Source organism: Ctenopharyngodon idella, chromosome 12 (genome assembly GCF_019924925.1).
Source record: "Ctenopharyngodon idella isolate HZGC_01 chromosome 12, HZGC01, whole genome shotgun sequence".
NCBI lineage: Eukaryota > Metazoa > Chordata > Actinopteri > Cypriniformes > Xenocyprididae > Ctenopharyngodon > Ctenopharyngodon idella.
In genome coordinates, this window is record NC_067231.1 from 19,925,311 (window position 1) to 19,943,023 (window position 17,713).

Here is a 17,713-nt window from a genome sequence, read left to right on the forward strand (position 1 = left end):
ATCATATTGTGTTATATATAGTGTATAATATGTGTATTATACTGTGTATTACATATTTTAATATATAATGTATATTTATGTATAAATATATTCAGATACATAGCATTGTATGCATATATCTGTGTGTGTGTGTGTGTGTGTGTATACACATACATATACATATTTAGGCACATAAAAATTATTTTTATTTATTTTTTGTAAAATCAAAGTGTCAAGCTGTAGTGATAGGTTACACTTGTTGACCACTTTCAGTTTAATCACTGATGAAGTGCAAATGGCAGAATTTATTGTGACAAGTAAAATGGATTGAAACAAAGATGTTGACATAATGAAAACATTTCAGTGTTTTATATATGTAGAATAATGTCAGTCTATTCTGCAATTTATCACATTTAAAACGCCTATAAAAACTAGGCTGCATGTCATTTGAATGATTGCTTCATATTTTCCCTGGCTCTTGAGTAAAATATTTTTGAAGTAATTTAGAGCAATTCAGAGTTTTATTCTCATTTGAGTTGAAGTTTGGAGGGAGTGGGGTTATTTCAGCCCACTAGCACCTCCTAAAACAACTGCAGAAAATAAGGAAACCAATATGATTCTAGCTGTGCGCCGTTTCACAGCTCAGATACATACAGACTATCGCACAAGTGTCTTCCGCCTATTTTTCCATTCATTCCTGTACAAAAGCAAACAGGGGCGACTCGCTTTAACTGTCCTGCTCTCTTCACCAAAAGCTCTTTTCCTCTCCCTCTCTCTGTTTCTCTCTCTCTTGCGCGCGCTCTCTCTTTCGCTCTCGTTCAAGCCCTTTTCCCCCTCCAGTACTTTTTCCTGCCCCTCTCTATTTATGAAAACGTCACTTCAAGTCCCTCCCTGTTTGAATCTCATTAGTTTTTTTCTTGTGTGTTTCTCCCTGTCAATAATCCCGAATCCAGACTCTCTCTATTTCCATCCCTCTCTATCTGTCAATCAGCGCCGCCTTTGAACTGAAAACCACTCCGACCAACTTCAACTCCCTCAATCCGAGCGCCTCAGCTCCGTCTCCGGCTTCTGTTTCTGCCAAGATTGCCCTCTTCTTTTTGAGTTTTGAACACTCACCCAGCCAAACGCCACTGCGAGTCCCTAAACTTAAAACTCGGGATTCGGGGATCACACCAAGATCAAGGGTTTAAAAACTTTTGGGTGTTTTGGCCCCCCGCAAAATTAGCGCTCCTCGGGAAAAATGCCGCAGCTGAACGGCGGTGGAGGGGACGATCTGGGTGCGAACGATGAAATGATTTCCTTCAAAGACGAAGGCGAGCAGGAGGAAAAGATTTCGGAGAACTCTTCAGCAGAAAGGGATTTAGCAGATGTCAAGTCTTCTCTTGTAAACGAGTCGGAAACGAATCAAAACAGCTCTTCGGATTCCGAGGTAAGTGACAAATAACCGCGAATCCGCGACTTGTCCAGAAGTTTACATGCACATTTCTTGTTTAAACACGCTGCTAACTAGCTAACGATCTCCTCGCTGTGATTATTCAATGCATTCCCTGTGTTTCGTTGCATTTCAAGGCGGAAAGACGGCCTCCGCCTAGATCTGAAAGTTTCAGAGACAAAACAAGAGAAAGTTTAGAGGAGGGTGAGTGCTTGTTTTCTCTAAATCATCTTTTTTGCACAGGACAACAACACTGTGCATCGGTTCCGTTTGCCTCTTCACTTACGTACAAAGTTTTTGGGAATGTAACTTAAACTAAAAGTTTTCCTCTTTTTCCCCCCCGCCATGTTAGCTGCGAAAAGGCAAGATGGAGGGCTGTTCAAGAGCCCACCGTACCCGGGCTATCCATTTATAATGATTCCCGACCTCACGAGCCCGTACCTCCCGAACGGATCGCTTTCACCGACCGCTCGCACAGTAAGTGTTTTTAACGTGTTTCTACAGCCACATGCACGTAGCTAAAACACCACGTCCATGTTTAGGAATTGCTTTGGTCGGCTAGTGAACTTCTGCCACAATTCACTCTGCACTGTACAGTGGCATGCCTCTCGCGCGGATACACTGTCGCCCTGAACGAGCGCTGCCCGCGAGCGCGTGAAGACACCCGCGCGAGCGGCAAGTACAGTGGCACGCATAATGTGCTTTAATGACGTGCACAAACACACAGCCACAGCTACTTTTAACTGTTATTATTTCTTTTAATTTTCCTCGACTATATGTGCATACTTTCCAGGTTATCTCTGCTTTATATTCTGTCTTTTTACAGTATTATTTATTTTAATTGTGTGCTTGGATAACTAGTGGATTAGCTCGTTTGCTTTAAACTGGACATTTAACTTATAGTAGCGTATGTTCCGGAATTTCTAAAACTGAAATGTTTGACGATTGTATTACTATTATTAATATCTTCCTTGTTTTTGTTATTATTATCATCGTTGTTGTTGTTCAAAATAAGGCGTTTCTGATATTTAACATTTAACCCTAAAAATGTAAAGCTTAATTTTAATTGAAGCTTTAATATTTTTATGTAAAATCAAAGTGATGTCATAATTATGTTCTGCGTTTTTTCTGTCACCTAGAATTGAAAATCGAGTAGAAATGACAAAGTATTAAATGATGGAAACAAAGATGCTGTTATGACATGATGATGAAAACATTTGTACGATGTGGAACAAAAAAAACACATTAGTCATTTATCTGAGCTAATTTATGAGTAATTTATCCAAGCTTAACATAATGTCGCGTGTGTTATTTAAAGAATTCAGTGCACATAAATGTTAATGCCAAAGAGCATCATGGGAAATGTTTATGGTAATTAGTGGAAGTCAGTCAATGAATTTGTGATTGTCAGAATGAAAGCACAATATTGCTCATATGAGTGTAGTAAAATATTAGACAGTAGTGGTAGAAATATTTTAAAATGAATAAACATTTGATTTAAATGCACATTAAATATAATATATTTTATGTTTGCATTAACATTTGGTCATGGCATGATGGACTTTTTGTTTAGAGCATGCGATAGGTTGAATAACCTGTAATAAGAATATATGTGTGATATTTCAGTGTAAATAGAGATTGTTGTTTATATCTTATTTGCATAGTTGTCTGGCACCAGGAAGAATTAGTAGGTTAATTTTTGTATTCACGATTAATATTTTATATATTTTTAAATGTCATTGTTGTAGAAATAACATAATAAGGATAAGGAAAATTGTGCAGTATAACCTTGCTGTCATTCCTGATTTTCATAATCAGCTCTAGGTTTAATCTGAAACGTGAAGGTGCGCTTTATGACAATGACATGTGGTGTAACCTGAAATTAAGTAAATGACTACATTCAAAATGTACTGCTCTGAAATTTTGTATATAGCTTTTTTTTTTTTTTTTTTTTTTTTTAAAAGGCATTCTCCTGTTTCTAGTATCGGTGAACATTTTTGTAGAAACATCTCTGGCTGTTTGTGTTTGTCACTGATATTGCGTGCTTCCCAAAACATGCCTTTTTGCTGAATCTGTTTTTCACTTGCTGATAATTTCTTTACTGATGTAAATGCATATTAGAAACATTCACATATAAACAAAAGCACAAAAAATTACGAAAGCATCAGTATGACCACTGCAAATGTGCATAAATTAGACAGAATATGAAAGATGTATTTGACACATAGCGTGTCTTCTGTATGGTAGGTAAGAATCTCAGAGATGCTGTTACCAGAGCTCATAGTCTGATAGTTCCTCTTCCTGCTGAGATGGAGCCCTATCTAAATCGCTGGCTTATTCGTTTTTGGCTACTGAGAATATATTTAGCAATCTCTCATGGAAGTAGGATCATTGTTTGATTTCCTCCCCTAGTCAGTCTAGGTCAGTTCTGGCCCTCTAGCCAAAATATTATACCCATAGATATAATGAATTTCTTTATAGTTGTATGTTGTAATGTTTGATCTCTTACTGTAACGAGGCCTACAGATCTCAGTCTTTGACATCGTGCTGTAGTCCTTCACCCTGCTTCTTTGCCATGAGGTCTGCTACCTATGAGCTGCCTGGGCGTCCGACCCACACTGCTTTGAAGTTGAAAGCCGTTGTATTCATAAACGCATTACTTAAGTAGAGGATAAATAATTCACCTGAGCATCGATTAGCTGTCGCTCCGTTTAACGAATGCACAGGGCTTGTTGGGTTTTGCTGCAGATGATGTGCTTTTTAGCATTTCTTAGCTTTTTCCTTTTTTCTGTTTTTTAATTTTTTTTTTTTTATCTCAATTGTATTAAATTTATCAGATAATAAAATCCAGTTTTATTGTATTTGTATGTATTTATTGAACCAGTTTTTTGATTTCAGGATACATTTGCTACTTCCACATTATTTAAGTCGGATGCTGGTGTAAATGGTTGATATCATAGATGCCCTTTTTTATATATATATATATATATATATATATATATTATTTTATTTACATAGGCCTTGTGTCAGCTGAATTTCCCTGATGGCCTGCACTTGCAATAGTGATGAAATTTTTTTCCCTTAGTGTGTGTGTTTGAGTGAAGGCAGAGAGCGAGTTTAATTCGTCTGACCTCTGAGAGCTGTAATAACGAGGAGTTTGTATTTCCAACCACCTCAATCGGAGAAGCTTTATGATGATTTGTTAGCATTTAGCAATTTGACAATGCCCTCTTTTTTTTCACTCTAAAAACTGCAGACAATAGCTACTCTTCCCCCTTTCATCGAGAGCAGTTTGCGTGGCGGACACACGGCTGCGGACACACTCTCCGTGTGTGTTGTGGTTGGAAAGGTGCTGGGTTAACTGGGTGGCTGTAGGCTAAAATCACACCTCAACAGGTCTGAGGAGAGGGGGAAAGCGAGGTAGAGCAGAGGTCTGGCCGGCTGAGTTCTGGCAGGGGGCTTTATGCCCGTAAATCCGCTGGGTTTATTTACTGCCTCTCTGACTTATGAATGTTAAGATATTTGACGCCACCCCTGGCCCCATAATTCCTTAGGCCTGCAGACTTTTGGCAGAGGTTTCAGGTTTCAACGTATAATTATGCGTAGTTTAAAAAAGGAACAAAATATAAAAAAAGACAAACTTGCAACACCCAAATGAACTCTCCACTATTTGGAGCAAAGAAATAGAGATGCATAGTGGAGGCCTGGAATATTTTTTTTAGTAGCATATTTTAATTTATAATTGAATTTAAAATGTAATAAATTGATTTTGTGTTTTAAATCAATTAATTTAAAATTGTAATTTTTACTAAAGATGCATTCATCCCTCGTGTAGCCTTGCATGTACATATTTTAATAAACCATGTCTGAATCTTTTTAGGCTTAGACGTCAATAACAATGGTTTATCGTATGGATTATGTGTGCTGAATAGCCTGTCGTGTGAGGTGCAGGAGATAGTTTAATACGGATTTACAGGGATAGACTCATACCTTATCAAATTGGCTTTACATGTTAATGGCCCCTAATTGCTATCCGCAGGGGGCTCACCGAGCTACGCGCTCGCGTTTTGTGCCGCTCTCCACAAAATACACTCCCAGTTTATTTAGAAGGTTGCCATCCTTTTGTTTTGCAAATCACTTTTGTTTACAAAGAATGGCGGAAGCAAGGCTCTCTCTTTCTCTCCCTCCACCACTCTTTCCTTCTACTCCTTTTCTTTTTTTCCCTCCTCCTCCCATCCTACACGCACACACACACACACACACACACACAAAAAAAACCCCAAAAGGTTTCTGTTTGCTAGGGCTTGATAAACACCCATAAAAAAAAAGTGCAATCTGTTTTGGATTTGTGCAAGTTAAGTTTGGGGAGCAAAGTTTGGCACCATTAAACTGAAAGCGGGGCCTGTGAGACATTAGCGGCGCACAGCACATTCTCAGGGCTTAATTAGTCCAAACTGTAATTGTTCATGGTCTGCCAATAGGAGTAATGCTCAGGAAGAGTGGAGTTGCACTAAATCGGCCCATGGTTTTTAAAACAATAAATCACTCGCATATTTGTGTCGTGATTCAGATAGAGTCCCGACCTCTCCCATCTCGACATGTGGTAAATTGTAAAGTCAATGAATCGCAGATGTGGGTGGGGGGGTCGGAGGGGGTGGGCCGTGAAAGAGTACAGTACGGTTTTGTTAGTGCTTGGTAAATGAATGGAAAAGGTTTGTGCTGTAAATATTTACTGAGATGTTTTTTTTTCTTCTACTTGCTGTGCTCAATTGTCTTACGTTGATGATTTTGGCAGGCTGCTCTCTATGATCGTGTGTGAAAATAACCTGGCGTTTTTTTGTTTCTCTCTTTCTCTCCTGTGTCACGCTGGTGTTTTTTAAGGCAGCATTGTGTATACACAATGTTCTGCACTAGTTCAATAGTTAATGAAGGTTTCTTGTTCAGATGTGGACTGTTAAGAATTTCGTAATCGCATCACAAATAAATAGAAGTAGACAATTTTTTCCAATTTTATCGGATGCCACAGTTGTCTTTTTCTTGATTTATTTCCGTCGCATTTGTTTTTAAAGCTGCAAACGCAATCCTGTCCTGTAACTGATAAATGGGGAACTCAGATAAATGCTGTTGTAAATTCTGCGTCTCATGGAGCTGCATTGGCTTAGCAGCTGTGTGTTGTTGACCCCGCCCCTCACCTCTCTCCTCTTCACCATTTATTTCCATACACAAAGATCAACACAAAGATTGTACTGTACGTCTGGAATGCAACTTTTGTCATCTGTTAAATATAGTCCTGCTGCTGGCCTACACGCTGAGGGGCTCCTGAAACATGGAAATGAAATTATTCTTTTTGTGCACATGCACTGTGTGCAGGCCTGTGCAGCTGTATGATAGCTGCGTGTGAATTCTTATATGACAGGCAGATTTTACTGACGGGGGTGTGTGATGGGGGTGAGAACGCCAGTGTTGAGGCCTTCTGAGTCAAGGACTATTAAATATCCATTAATTACAAGAAGTGCAAGAATTTAAATGCAAGTTTCCAAATGAAAATCTATAAAAGTACTTTGGCTGGCATTTGCATTAATATTTATACAATTTGGCAGATGATGTCATTTTCAATCCTAATACACAAATACAATATATGGGTAAATGTTTAGATGTTAAGAGCCCAGACACTTTTTTTATGATACAAACTAGTGTTTTGTTCAAAACTGAAATTTGCAAATATTTGCTTAGATATAGTTTAATCTACAGTAAAACATTTCTGTTTAAGTATTCAAGAGTGAGTTAGATCATTAAAACATTTTATAAATACAATTAGCTATTTCAGATATTTTATAAGTCATTAAAATATGTGTGTGTGTATGTATGTGTGTGTATATATTTTTATATATATATATATATATATATATGTAAATATGTAAGTGAGATTAGGGTTAATTGTCTCAATTTTTGCTCTAATGATTTTTGGAAATAATTTTCTGTGTTGGCACATACCTTAAATCTGGCTATAAAAAGCTACTTAACATTTCCACTGTTGTTGCCCAGAATAAAAATAATAATAATGCAGTTCATTAAATGCATTTTTGTGAAAATGGTGTGGCATGCTGTCAGACTGAATGCAGACTATGAAAGACTTTTTCAGGAAAGCTTTATTAAACAATTATGAAACAGGAAACAATGTAAAAGGGAAACATACAAAGATATAATATTTTTGGCCAACGAATGTTATAATTTGTGAATTTTTATAATCCACTACATTTAAAATATATGTGACAGCTTGCTTGACCCAATAAAATTGTGACAACTTCCTCCAACAATTAATCTATTTTCAATATATAGGCCTAGTTGATTTTTTATTTTATTTCGGAATGTATGCTGGTGTGGTTTTATGTTCAAACTAAAATAAAATATGATAATTTGTAGGGCAGAACCCCCCCCCCCCCCCCCCCAATTAAATCATAATTTTAGATTTAATATTCAGAACTTTATTGTAAATCTTGTTGTGAAGGAATGTTTTGCTTTGCTTGTTTTAGAGTTGTTTACCTTGTGCAGTATGCTGGACTAGAGCGGGGGATTATGAAAAGCGGGAAAAAGCGAGGTTGATTTGCCCGCCATGGCATAGTGGGGGATATGGAAGACGGAGAGGAGGGAGATGCACAAAGACAGTCTGAATAGGGCGCATAATTGCTGCTAATGTGGGGGCAATGAGAGTGGCGACAGTTCCTGGTTAGATTTCCAAACAATAGAGCCCCCAGGCATTTATCTACTAAGAAAAAAAATGAAGGATAGAAAAAACACAGCAGGGACTGAAAAACGACAAGGAGGAGGTGACAAGTTTATAGTCATGTTTGATGGACAGGCCTTGTGTGTGGCATTCCTCCTTTAACTTTTTTTTTTTTTTTAATGAATCAGGCTAAGTTATTAATGCTTCCTGATTCCCGCTTCGTCATCAAAATGTCGGCTGGAAGTTCTCCAGCGTAGAGGCTTGGGTGACGCTGGCGGAATTTGGTTGCACTGGGCTTTTGTTTGGATTGGAACATGCTCGGGTTGGGCCAAAGTGCACACACATGCTCTCTGGAGCTGCCATCTAACTTGTATGCTTAATGATAGGAGTGTGCAAGTTTCCATTGAAAGAGCATGTGTGCGTCTTGTGCTCATTGGCACAAAGTCTTTTTACTGTACATCATTCATTATCAGACTTTAAAACATTATGATTGAAATACACGTGGATCACTAGTACAGAAAACACAGTGACATCAGAGTATGTGGTAAATATTCTCCTCTGATAAAAAAGCCTGATAGAGTGACCATCACTGTCTTTACACAGGAAATCTGTCACTGATGTACATTTTCAGTTAAACTTCTACACAGAGCTTCAACAGAAAAACAAATAAAAACCTATCGGCATCTATTTTTAAACAGAAAAGTAGGACAAAGTTATCTTCATTAAGGCATGTTATTGAAGCTTCTAAAAAAAGATGAAGCCTGACCAGTCCCTGTTTTGCTTCTGTATTTATTATTCCGTCCTGTGAAATGTTTCTCTTTGATAAGGAAGTGAGCTAATTTAATATGACACCGACAAGTTTGTCTTCTAGCTCTGATTGCAAAGTGAGATTCTACAACATTGCATTGCAGAAGGTGAAATCCTGTTTACTTCGATAATCTGCATTAATTCCTGTAGATATGTCGGGATCGTTTTGTATGGGTAAAGCACATAATTGAGAAAGTAATAGGTGATAAAACTCAGCCCATGTATTTTTAATCTTCTAATTAAACTTTTAATTGCCAAGGGATAAGCTCTGAGCTGGGCCCAGAGTGTGTGCGCGTGTGGATGCGCGTGTGCTTGTCTGTTCACTAATGAGTTTATTGCATGCTTGTTTCTAGCAAAGGTTCTGCATTCAGAACTGAACAAAAGGTGAAGGAGATTTTCTACCAGGGTAGAAGGAAATTAATCCGCTAATCGGGGGTTTATATTAAGATTAGAGGTACAACAGGCCAATATTTGCATGCGTTAACAGAGATAGGTGCTTTATGAACTATAAACCATGTTTTGAGGGTTTTTTTTTTTTATACAGATCTTCTCGTATCTGAAGATAACCATCTCCTGTGTGTAATACCACAAACATCATGCGGTTATGTTCGTGGAACCTTGCATTATGCTATTTCATTGGCCATATCCTGCTCAATGGCTTTCAAACAATATAGATAATATTTCAGCTGATTTAGCATTGTGCTTGACACATAGTTGTATACCAGTTTTGCCTTGTTGATGTGTCTGAGGATAAAGCTCACACAGGGACTCGAATCAAATTACAGGGAATTGCCAGCACTTCCAGTGTACACATAAAATGTTTTTAGCACAGACTGTAGGAAATGTTGGTTTGTTTGTTTGTACGTTTCACCCTTAAGGATTAGCCTGGATCAACTGTCGCTAGCTACATCTCATTAGAGGATGGTGTGAACACTCAGTACGGTCGATTCTAAAACGCAGGGAATTGACTTCCCTCGCTGAACGAATTGTCAATTGCATTGTGAGCGAGGGGTATAATTGAATGGAGGTGTATCTTTGGCCAGCTGCCCCTAGGGCTCTGTGAGTCTGATCAGTGTTAGCCAGAGGTGGCAGATGTGGTGTCTGATTGCAACCAATGTCCTTTCACAGTGTTAAGATCTGAACGCTGACATAAAGGATGTGTAATTCAGCAGCATAGAGATGATGACTGCTCGCCAGTCGTAGTGAATAGTGATCTCTCTCCACCAGCTATCTGGTGAACGGAAAGATTTAGCAATGAGTAGGAGTGATTTATAAGGAAAGAGGTTTTAATCCTGACCTGGAGCTGTTTTCTTTAGCCAGCAATCAGTTTAAGCGACGCTGGTATGGAATAGGCGAGCGACAGCGGCAGTGTGTCGTTTGTCTAGATGCCCTTTAGAACCGGCAGTTTTTCTTTATCTTCAGCTTTACGGCTCCTGTATCTTTATGGGCCGTCACGCTTTGCATTTTTCAAATATCAATAAAGATAAGTTGCCTGCTTTGTCATAGCATGGGGCGTCGAAGTGAAAGATTTCAGGTCACGGAGAGGAAAAATTATCCAGCGTTTGAGAACTATGTTGAGAACCATGAAAGCTTAAATCTTAACAATGGTCTGGTTTTTATGCAGAAGCCTTGACTTCACTCATTCGTTGTGTTGAATGATGTATGTAAAGTTTCTTAACTGTGTGTGCTGTCTTACAGTATGGGAGGTGAAGACGGGAGATGTTTGGCGGTAAGCAAGCACAGGAATTCATATAGTGGGTCGTCTTAGCCCAGATCTTGAGGTCTGTGGGGAAGGAAGTCCCACAGTGTTTACATAGCACAATTGTCCTGCGGGCCCTGGAGTGTCTAATGCACTACTGTTCAAACACTTGTGAGTGCACAGATGACCCCTGCAGCAGCCTTCGACACAAGTGTTGTGTTGGGCTAACAGAGTGTGTGTGTGTGAAATTCAGGGTCTGTAGTTGCAAGCCACATTTACTGGAGATGCTGTTTGCTAGCGCCTAGTGGTGTGGATGAGCGGTACTAAAAAGCTGTGGAGCTCAATTCATCTCGGTAAGCAGGATGACTGAGAGATAGAGAGACGGGGGTGGGGTATGAGCGACAGAAGATCCCCTTGCTACAAACCCTGCCTGTGGGGAAGCCAGACATTGACATACGGGGGAGTCATCAAACTAATTGTTGTTTGAATTACCTGTTATGATCCAATGACAAATCTCCTCCTCTTCTGCCATTGGAGCAGAAAATGTAGCCTGGATTGGCATGATGTTAGCAAGTGTGTAAACCGCGCTTCAACAAGATGGATAAATGCAATTATTGGCTAGGCCAGGAGAGGGAAAATCCATTTAAAGCCCGAAACGCTAACCAGGGGCCGTGGTTAATTCATTTGTCCAATTTGTGGGTGATGTACGAGTGTCGTGGCACATTAGTCAAGGAGAGTGTGTGCATGGGTTTGCGTGTGTGTGTTTGTCTCAACCAGGGGGATTGTGGATGTTTCATTGGAGCTGTCTCCTTCTGACTGACTCCCCGAAGCCCCTCCTTTTTCCCATCAGCCCCCCTCCTCTTCCTCCGCCTGTCATTTCAGTGGATAATACAAATGGGGCATGAGCTCTCAAATGACAAAAAGATGCACTGAGAGCAAAAGAGCAGGATTGCGGTTCAAATGAGCCGGGAAGAGGGCCACGCTCCGTAGGGTGGCTCACAGAACGTGGCTTAACACACCCCTAGAGTCTTCAATCATGACTAGTCTACCAACTAAATCACTCAGGGTGTGAGGAAGACAGGTTTAGGAAGCAGTACCGGGTCAGAAGCTTAGTTATGCTGAAGTAGGGCCCTCATTGACCTAGTTTGACTCTGACGTTCTCCTGAACTCTCCTCGTTCTACAATTAAGTTACAATTACTGTATAGAGGCTGCTATTTACTCAAGGCACGCAAAGCTGAGGCCACTATCACGGGCGGCTTACCATCACCTCTGCATGCCCATTTCTGTCCATCTCATTATCCTTCTGAAGGTCACGAAAGTATTGACCAACACTTTGAACAGAACTGTTGTCTTCCACTTTAGGATTGCGACGAGAAAGTCTTCGCAATCCTAAAGTGGAACTGGGGAATAACTTTACTTGGGTAAACAAGAGTCCATAGGCATGTCAATCTGCCTGTCTTTCACACTATTGATTTAGAGCGGATGAATATCCTCTACTCCATTAATGTAAAGTCTCATTGGTGAGAAACCACTTGACGGTTAAGCAAGATTTGTGGTATGCAAACACGGTGGTCAGAGCCAGGGGAACTCTATGAGGAAAAAGGCATCGGTTTACAGAGCTCGGCCACAGATTGAACCAAAGTCTTTTATTAACAGGGTGAACACAGCGAAGGTTTTGAAAGCAGAAAGGCGTTCAGGTGCCCTTTGCCAAAGAGTCTGCACTCGGGTGGTTGAGGACATGAGGAAGGTTTTAGATCTGGTCACCTGACTGTGTGCTTCTCAGGCTATGAGGTCAGGAAATCGGAGCCGGCGAGGAAGCAGCTGGCCCTGTGCCGTTCTCACAGCTGCTGTGTGGCCTTACACACTCGACGCACTCGCCTCTGGGATCGGACTCCAGGAGTGCAACCGCACACTTGAGGAGAACCACTCATGTTGCTTTTTGTGGTCAGATCTTACTGATGCTACTTAAGTCTGTGCAAATTTTGTGTTGACAGTCATTTGGTTGCAAATTTCTTCTGCCTTATTACAGAACAGAGAACCAAAGATGCTTTGGCGATGTGACTGCTGTTCCCTGAAGCTCTGTGGCTATTTTCAAAAACCTCTCTTTTTAGTAGCATTTATGTTAGTAATTTCCGGCTTCATCCCGACTGCTTCCTTCTGATGATAAATGATGAATAATTCTGCTTTGTATGTACCAGGGAACCCCCCCCCCCCCCATCTCCTTTATAACTGGTTGGTCCCCTTTGCAGAACTCTTGAGGTCCTTTTCCAGTTCTCTTCAGGTCCTTTTCCAGGTCCTTTTTCGGTATCTCCCACATCTTTTCATGCAAGAACAAATGCAGTCAGCAGCCTATTGACTAATATTCAGGAAAGGATTAAAAAAAAAAGCTTGGAAGTTTTCTGGGTGCTACTTAGATCACTTTACAGCAACGGACATGCCTCGAGATGCAACAGCTCTGGTTTGTAGGGAATCTGCCAGTCTTTTCAGGGCCAAGCAGGGGACAGTTATTTTAAACAGCTATTCTATATGAACTAATTTGAGCTGGTCTTAAAATAATTGGATTTAGTGACCGAGTTGTTGTCTTAAGCCATGACCCTGTGTCCTCTGCCTTATGGTAGCTAAGGAACAATAATTAAAACCCTAAGTCTGGGAGCACAAAGAAAAACTTCTGCCTTCGCCTCATTGTGTTTTATGAAATGGAAAATGTTAGTGTTACGTTATGGTGTGGCCTGTCCCCCAATGGTTAAATGTAGATTTACTGCTCTAGTGTTGGGCTGAGGAGCTGCTCCCATCTGCGGCACGAAGTCTAGCCACCCAGCATGGAATACTACACCCTGGGCCCCAGCCAGAACATGCACCAATCAGACTTACATTAACACCAAGCAACACGACAGGTGAGCAATCAGGCCCTGCTGCAAGCCAAGAATATGGTCTCCAAATATTTTTATTGACTTTATTATGGCTCGTATAGTCATGACTCCGACTGAGTTTGGAGTTTTGTATTCTGTCAAAAACAATTTTATGGGAATTGTTTGTTTATTGGCACCAAGGTGCGTCTCTTTCCCAAACGATGTCGCAAGCTGTAATTTATGTTGAGGGACTGATTGGGAGATTGCATAGTTTAACGCTCGGGGTGCTGTGGTCTGGGACTCTGGAAGAGGCGACCGCTAATTGTTGACAGAAGCTATGGGCAGAGGAAAAGAAGAGGGAGAGACACAGAGAAAGAAAGAGCGAGTGAGGGAATGAGCAAGAGAAAGAATGAATGGGCTCTGGCAGCAAGGTTGTGGACTGAATCTCTGTGTTTGGTTTTCAGGAAAGAGTGGATTCTTGGGATGTTCCCCAAAGACAAACGGCGGTGCCGAGCAAAGCTCATAAACCAAACGCACTGCCTCTTTTAAGAGAAGATCTCTCGTCACTTCTCAATTGTGCTTGTTATGTGGTTTACCAAACCAAGTTGGTTGGAAATGTCTCGTCCAGTAGAGGAATCATTTTTTTTGTTTGTTTGTTTTTTCCACAACGGATAATAACAGTCTGCATTTGCTTGCACTGATTAGAATATTATTCATTTAAAACAGACCCAGCTTCCACTTCCCATCTTCACGCCTTCTTGATCTCTGTCACAGATGCTCAACAGGAGGGCACATCTGCTTTCGCTAGCTTCTCGTGAAAATCCCGCTCGGCGGTGTTGTTCAGTTTTGGTATAATTTAGCAAATAACATCAGTAATGATTCAATTGGGCATAAAGTCATTGGGTGACGGTCTGTTTGCCATCTGTCTGATGGGATTACTGTTTCTGTGTAATTAAAAGTGTGACCCTGTGGGGAGGGTGGTGGAAGGCACGAGTCTGAGTGGTACACCCGCTAAAAGGAGGAGGAGGGGCGGCAAGGACCTCAGTTCAGCACTAAAGATAGTAAGCGCAACAGAGCGCTGCAGAAGTGCCAAGCTCTTTACATGGATGTGCACATGTGTGTCAAACCCCTGGCTCGTTTAACTTCAATTTAGTTGGGTAGAGCAGACACCCAAAGTCTGAGTGATCCCTGTGTGCAGGCAGTGTGTCAGAGGGAGGTGGGGATGCGGGCTCCTGCTTTTACTCTGATTTCACCTGGGGTTTTGTTTGGACTCTTGAGCCTCAGTTTCCCTTGGACACTTTCCAGAGACTACAAGCCTGGCTTTTTTCAAGGCACCCTCAGAACCAAAGTGAAAGGCCCTGGTCAGGCCTGGAATTGGATTTCAGATTTGATCTTGTTGTGTGTAGTAAACAGAACATTAAAGGCAAGAACATGGTATCTAATGAGTGGATGTGTGTCTGGGTGTGTTTGAGTGATGCATCCCTGTCACTGCCCAAATCAACAACATCCTTGATTTTCTTCTTATCTTATATCTTTATACATACACTTACATATACTTTATTTATTTATTTATTTATTTATTTATTTATAATAAAGATTAAATTAGATTCAAAAATTTTAATATTAGTATTATTGTGATATTGTTTCTAATAATAAAAATAGTGGTAGTAGAAATATAACAGTAATTATATAAATAATTAATTGTTTATATATTTTATTGTTTGTTATTTTTTCCACGTATATTTCTATGTCTTTCTACTCCTTTATTCATACACCAACAGGATGTGGGTCTGAAAAAGACATTAGAAAAGTAACCAGAAAAGACAGGATGGCGCGTCTCGATCCTTCCGTCCGTCCGAAAAATAAAGTTTGGTGAAGAAAAATACTTACACAAACAAAAATAACTGGTTTAATTAGCATGGCTGGCTATGGCGCTGACTCGGTGTGGTTGACCGGGCATGACCGAGGTGGCACTGGCCATGGGCATAGGGCCAAACATACTGGGAAATTACAGGGTTCTCAGTCAAGAAATAGAGCCTGCACTGCCTCCTTTTCATATTTCGCCATATCTCTAACATGGCTACGTATTTTAGCATTCAATAACCCTTGACCTGTTTTCTGGACCTCTTTGTCTTTCCCCCCACTTCTCCACATTCTCTGTCTGCTTTTCTCATACAGCCTCTTCATTTCTGCATTTTGGTCCTTTTCTTACTTTCTCCTCCCCTGTAATTCTGTCTTTCTCTCTCCTCCCAGTGTGCACTCTGATTACCTCTCCAAACTGGCAATAAGTTGATTGCTTTACAGAGATGATGTAAGCCCCTGCCCTAGGGTACATCAGGTTGGCTTTCGCCTGCTTTATCTTGTAAAGCCTAAATTAACAGCTGGTTTGGTTTGAGTTCTTCTGGATCTGACTAAAGGATTAGGCTTCGTTCTCATGTGAGTCAATCTGGTTTGATTTATTGCAGGTCTATCAAAAAAGATCAATGGAGGCCCTTTTGAAAGTAAATCCTTAATCGCTCTTTGCTCTTACGTGTCATCATTGTGAGTTTTCTCTCCCTCTCTCTCTCCCTCGTTCTCATTCCCTGCCTGTCTTCCTCCAGCTCTCTTTTCTCCTCGCCTTTTTTCTGTCTCATCACGGGAACACGGCGATCGGGAGTGTCAGTGGTATTTTGTTGTTATACGGGATGGATTTTTTTGCTCTCATTAGCCGTCCATCACCGCAGCTCAAATTGAAGCCCAGCTTTGCCGGCGCAGGCCCCGATGGTGGCTCGCTGCATATTTTTATCGCAGCACAAATCTACCTGTACGTGTCTACACATCCCAATGCCTGTAAAACCTAGGCATGAATGCGAGTATAATCGTTTAAAAAAAATCCATACCCAAATATACCATAAAGGGGGCTCATTTTCAGCAGTACCTTGTGGTCTGATTGGTCAGCAGTTTGCATCAACGATGAACATGGTACAACTAAGGCCGTGTGTCCACCAAAGTGTTTTTTCCGAGGCTAGCGTATTTTTCCAATTGTTTTCAATGGGAGTGCCACGTTTTTTAAAGCGTCGAGCTTTTTATGATAAGGATATTCCTTATCATAGCGCACAGCGCACTGTGCTGCTGAAGCACTTACAGCTAGGCATTTTCAGCAGAGAGCCTAGCATTTTCAGCTGGCTAAAACGCTTTGGTGGACACACGGCCTAAATGTGGTGTTTCATCAATAAAAAGGAGCACCATTTGGGTGAACCTATTGATTCAGACGGTTTGTTTTAATGAACTTGAAAAAATGAGTGATGTTCATTTATAGTCTGAAAAAATAGTGAGAGGCAATGCAATGGCCAAAGACGCCCAGTTGGGACAAATATACATAAATAATGACAACAAGTTAAGCAGCAGCCCCTGGATGACCTGGAAAGTGAAACGGGATCTGCTTGTCTTTAATATTCCTCCCCTCTCATTCCCACTTTCTTTCACTTGTTCCTTCTCTCCTCCATTCTTTTAACAACAGGCCTATTATCCACACTCATTTTTTTCCTCCCTCTCAAGGCCATGACTCTTAAAGAATCTGGTGCTCGAGCAGAGACACTGGCATGGCCTGCCTGACGGGAAGCCTCACACAAACACTGACCCACTACGACTGGTAACGGTGGTCAGATAGTATCTGTGTGTGTTTAAAAAAAGGATCACATATGCTGTTTTCAAACACAGGTGAAGAGGAATGAGTGAGTCGGTCAGGATTGCAAAGCAGTAGAAATGATATTGTTGTGCAACATAGTGAGTGATTGAGAATTCAAGGTCCAGAGAAAATGTATCACTTTCTTTTCTTCATGAAGTGAAGAATGGCACACTTGCGATCTCAATGACTTGCAAAAGTCACATTTAAAGTCCTTAAATGGGACCTATAATGCCCCTTTTACAAGATGTAAAATAAGTATCTGGTGTCCCCAGAATGTGTCTGTGTTTCGGCTCAAAATACCCCACAGGTTATTTATTATAGCTTGCCAAATTTGCCCCTATTTGGGTGTGAGCAAAAACACGCCGTTTTTGTGTGTGTCCCTTTAAATGCAAATGAGCTGCTCCTCCCGGCCCGCTTTCCAGAAGAGAGCGGAGCTTTAACAGCTCGTGCTTCGGTTGCTCAACAACAAAGCTGGAGAATCTCACGCAGCCAAAATGACAATTGTCAATAATGGTGTTCAGCCTTACATCGTTCAAATCGTAGTCGGACACTGAT

At 40.7% G+C, this 17,713-nt stretch overlaps 1 protein-coding gene across 38 annotated transcripts in view; it reads left to right on the plus strand.

Moving 5' to 3' along the window:
• The first annotated feature begins 318 nt into the window (after positions 1-318).
• Positions 319-17,713, plus strand: part of tcf7l2 (transcription factor 7 like 2) — an 87,515-nt gene continuing 70,120 nt past the window's right edge. For 5 of the 38 annotated variants that reach the window (XR_007932901.1, XR_007932902.1, XM_051914450.1 and 2 more), the window contains exons 1-3: positions 322-1,408; positions 1,549-1,615; positions 1,764-1,888. Coding sequence is in view for 35 of the 38 variants with exons in the window: in XM_051914450.1 (XP_051770410.1) it covers positions 1,220-1,408; positions 1,549-1,615; positions 1,764-1,888 (381 nt within the window). In the remaining 3 variants the exon portion in view is untranslated. Of the gene's footprint in view, positions 1,409-1,548; positions 1,616-1,763; positions 1,889-17,713 lie in introns of all 38 variants that reach the window. The other 33 variants (XM_051914433.1, XM_051914441.1, XM_051914444.1 and 30 more) reach the window with 31 other exon arrangements.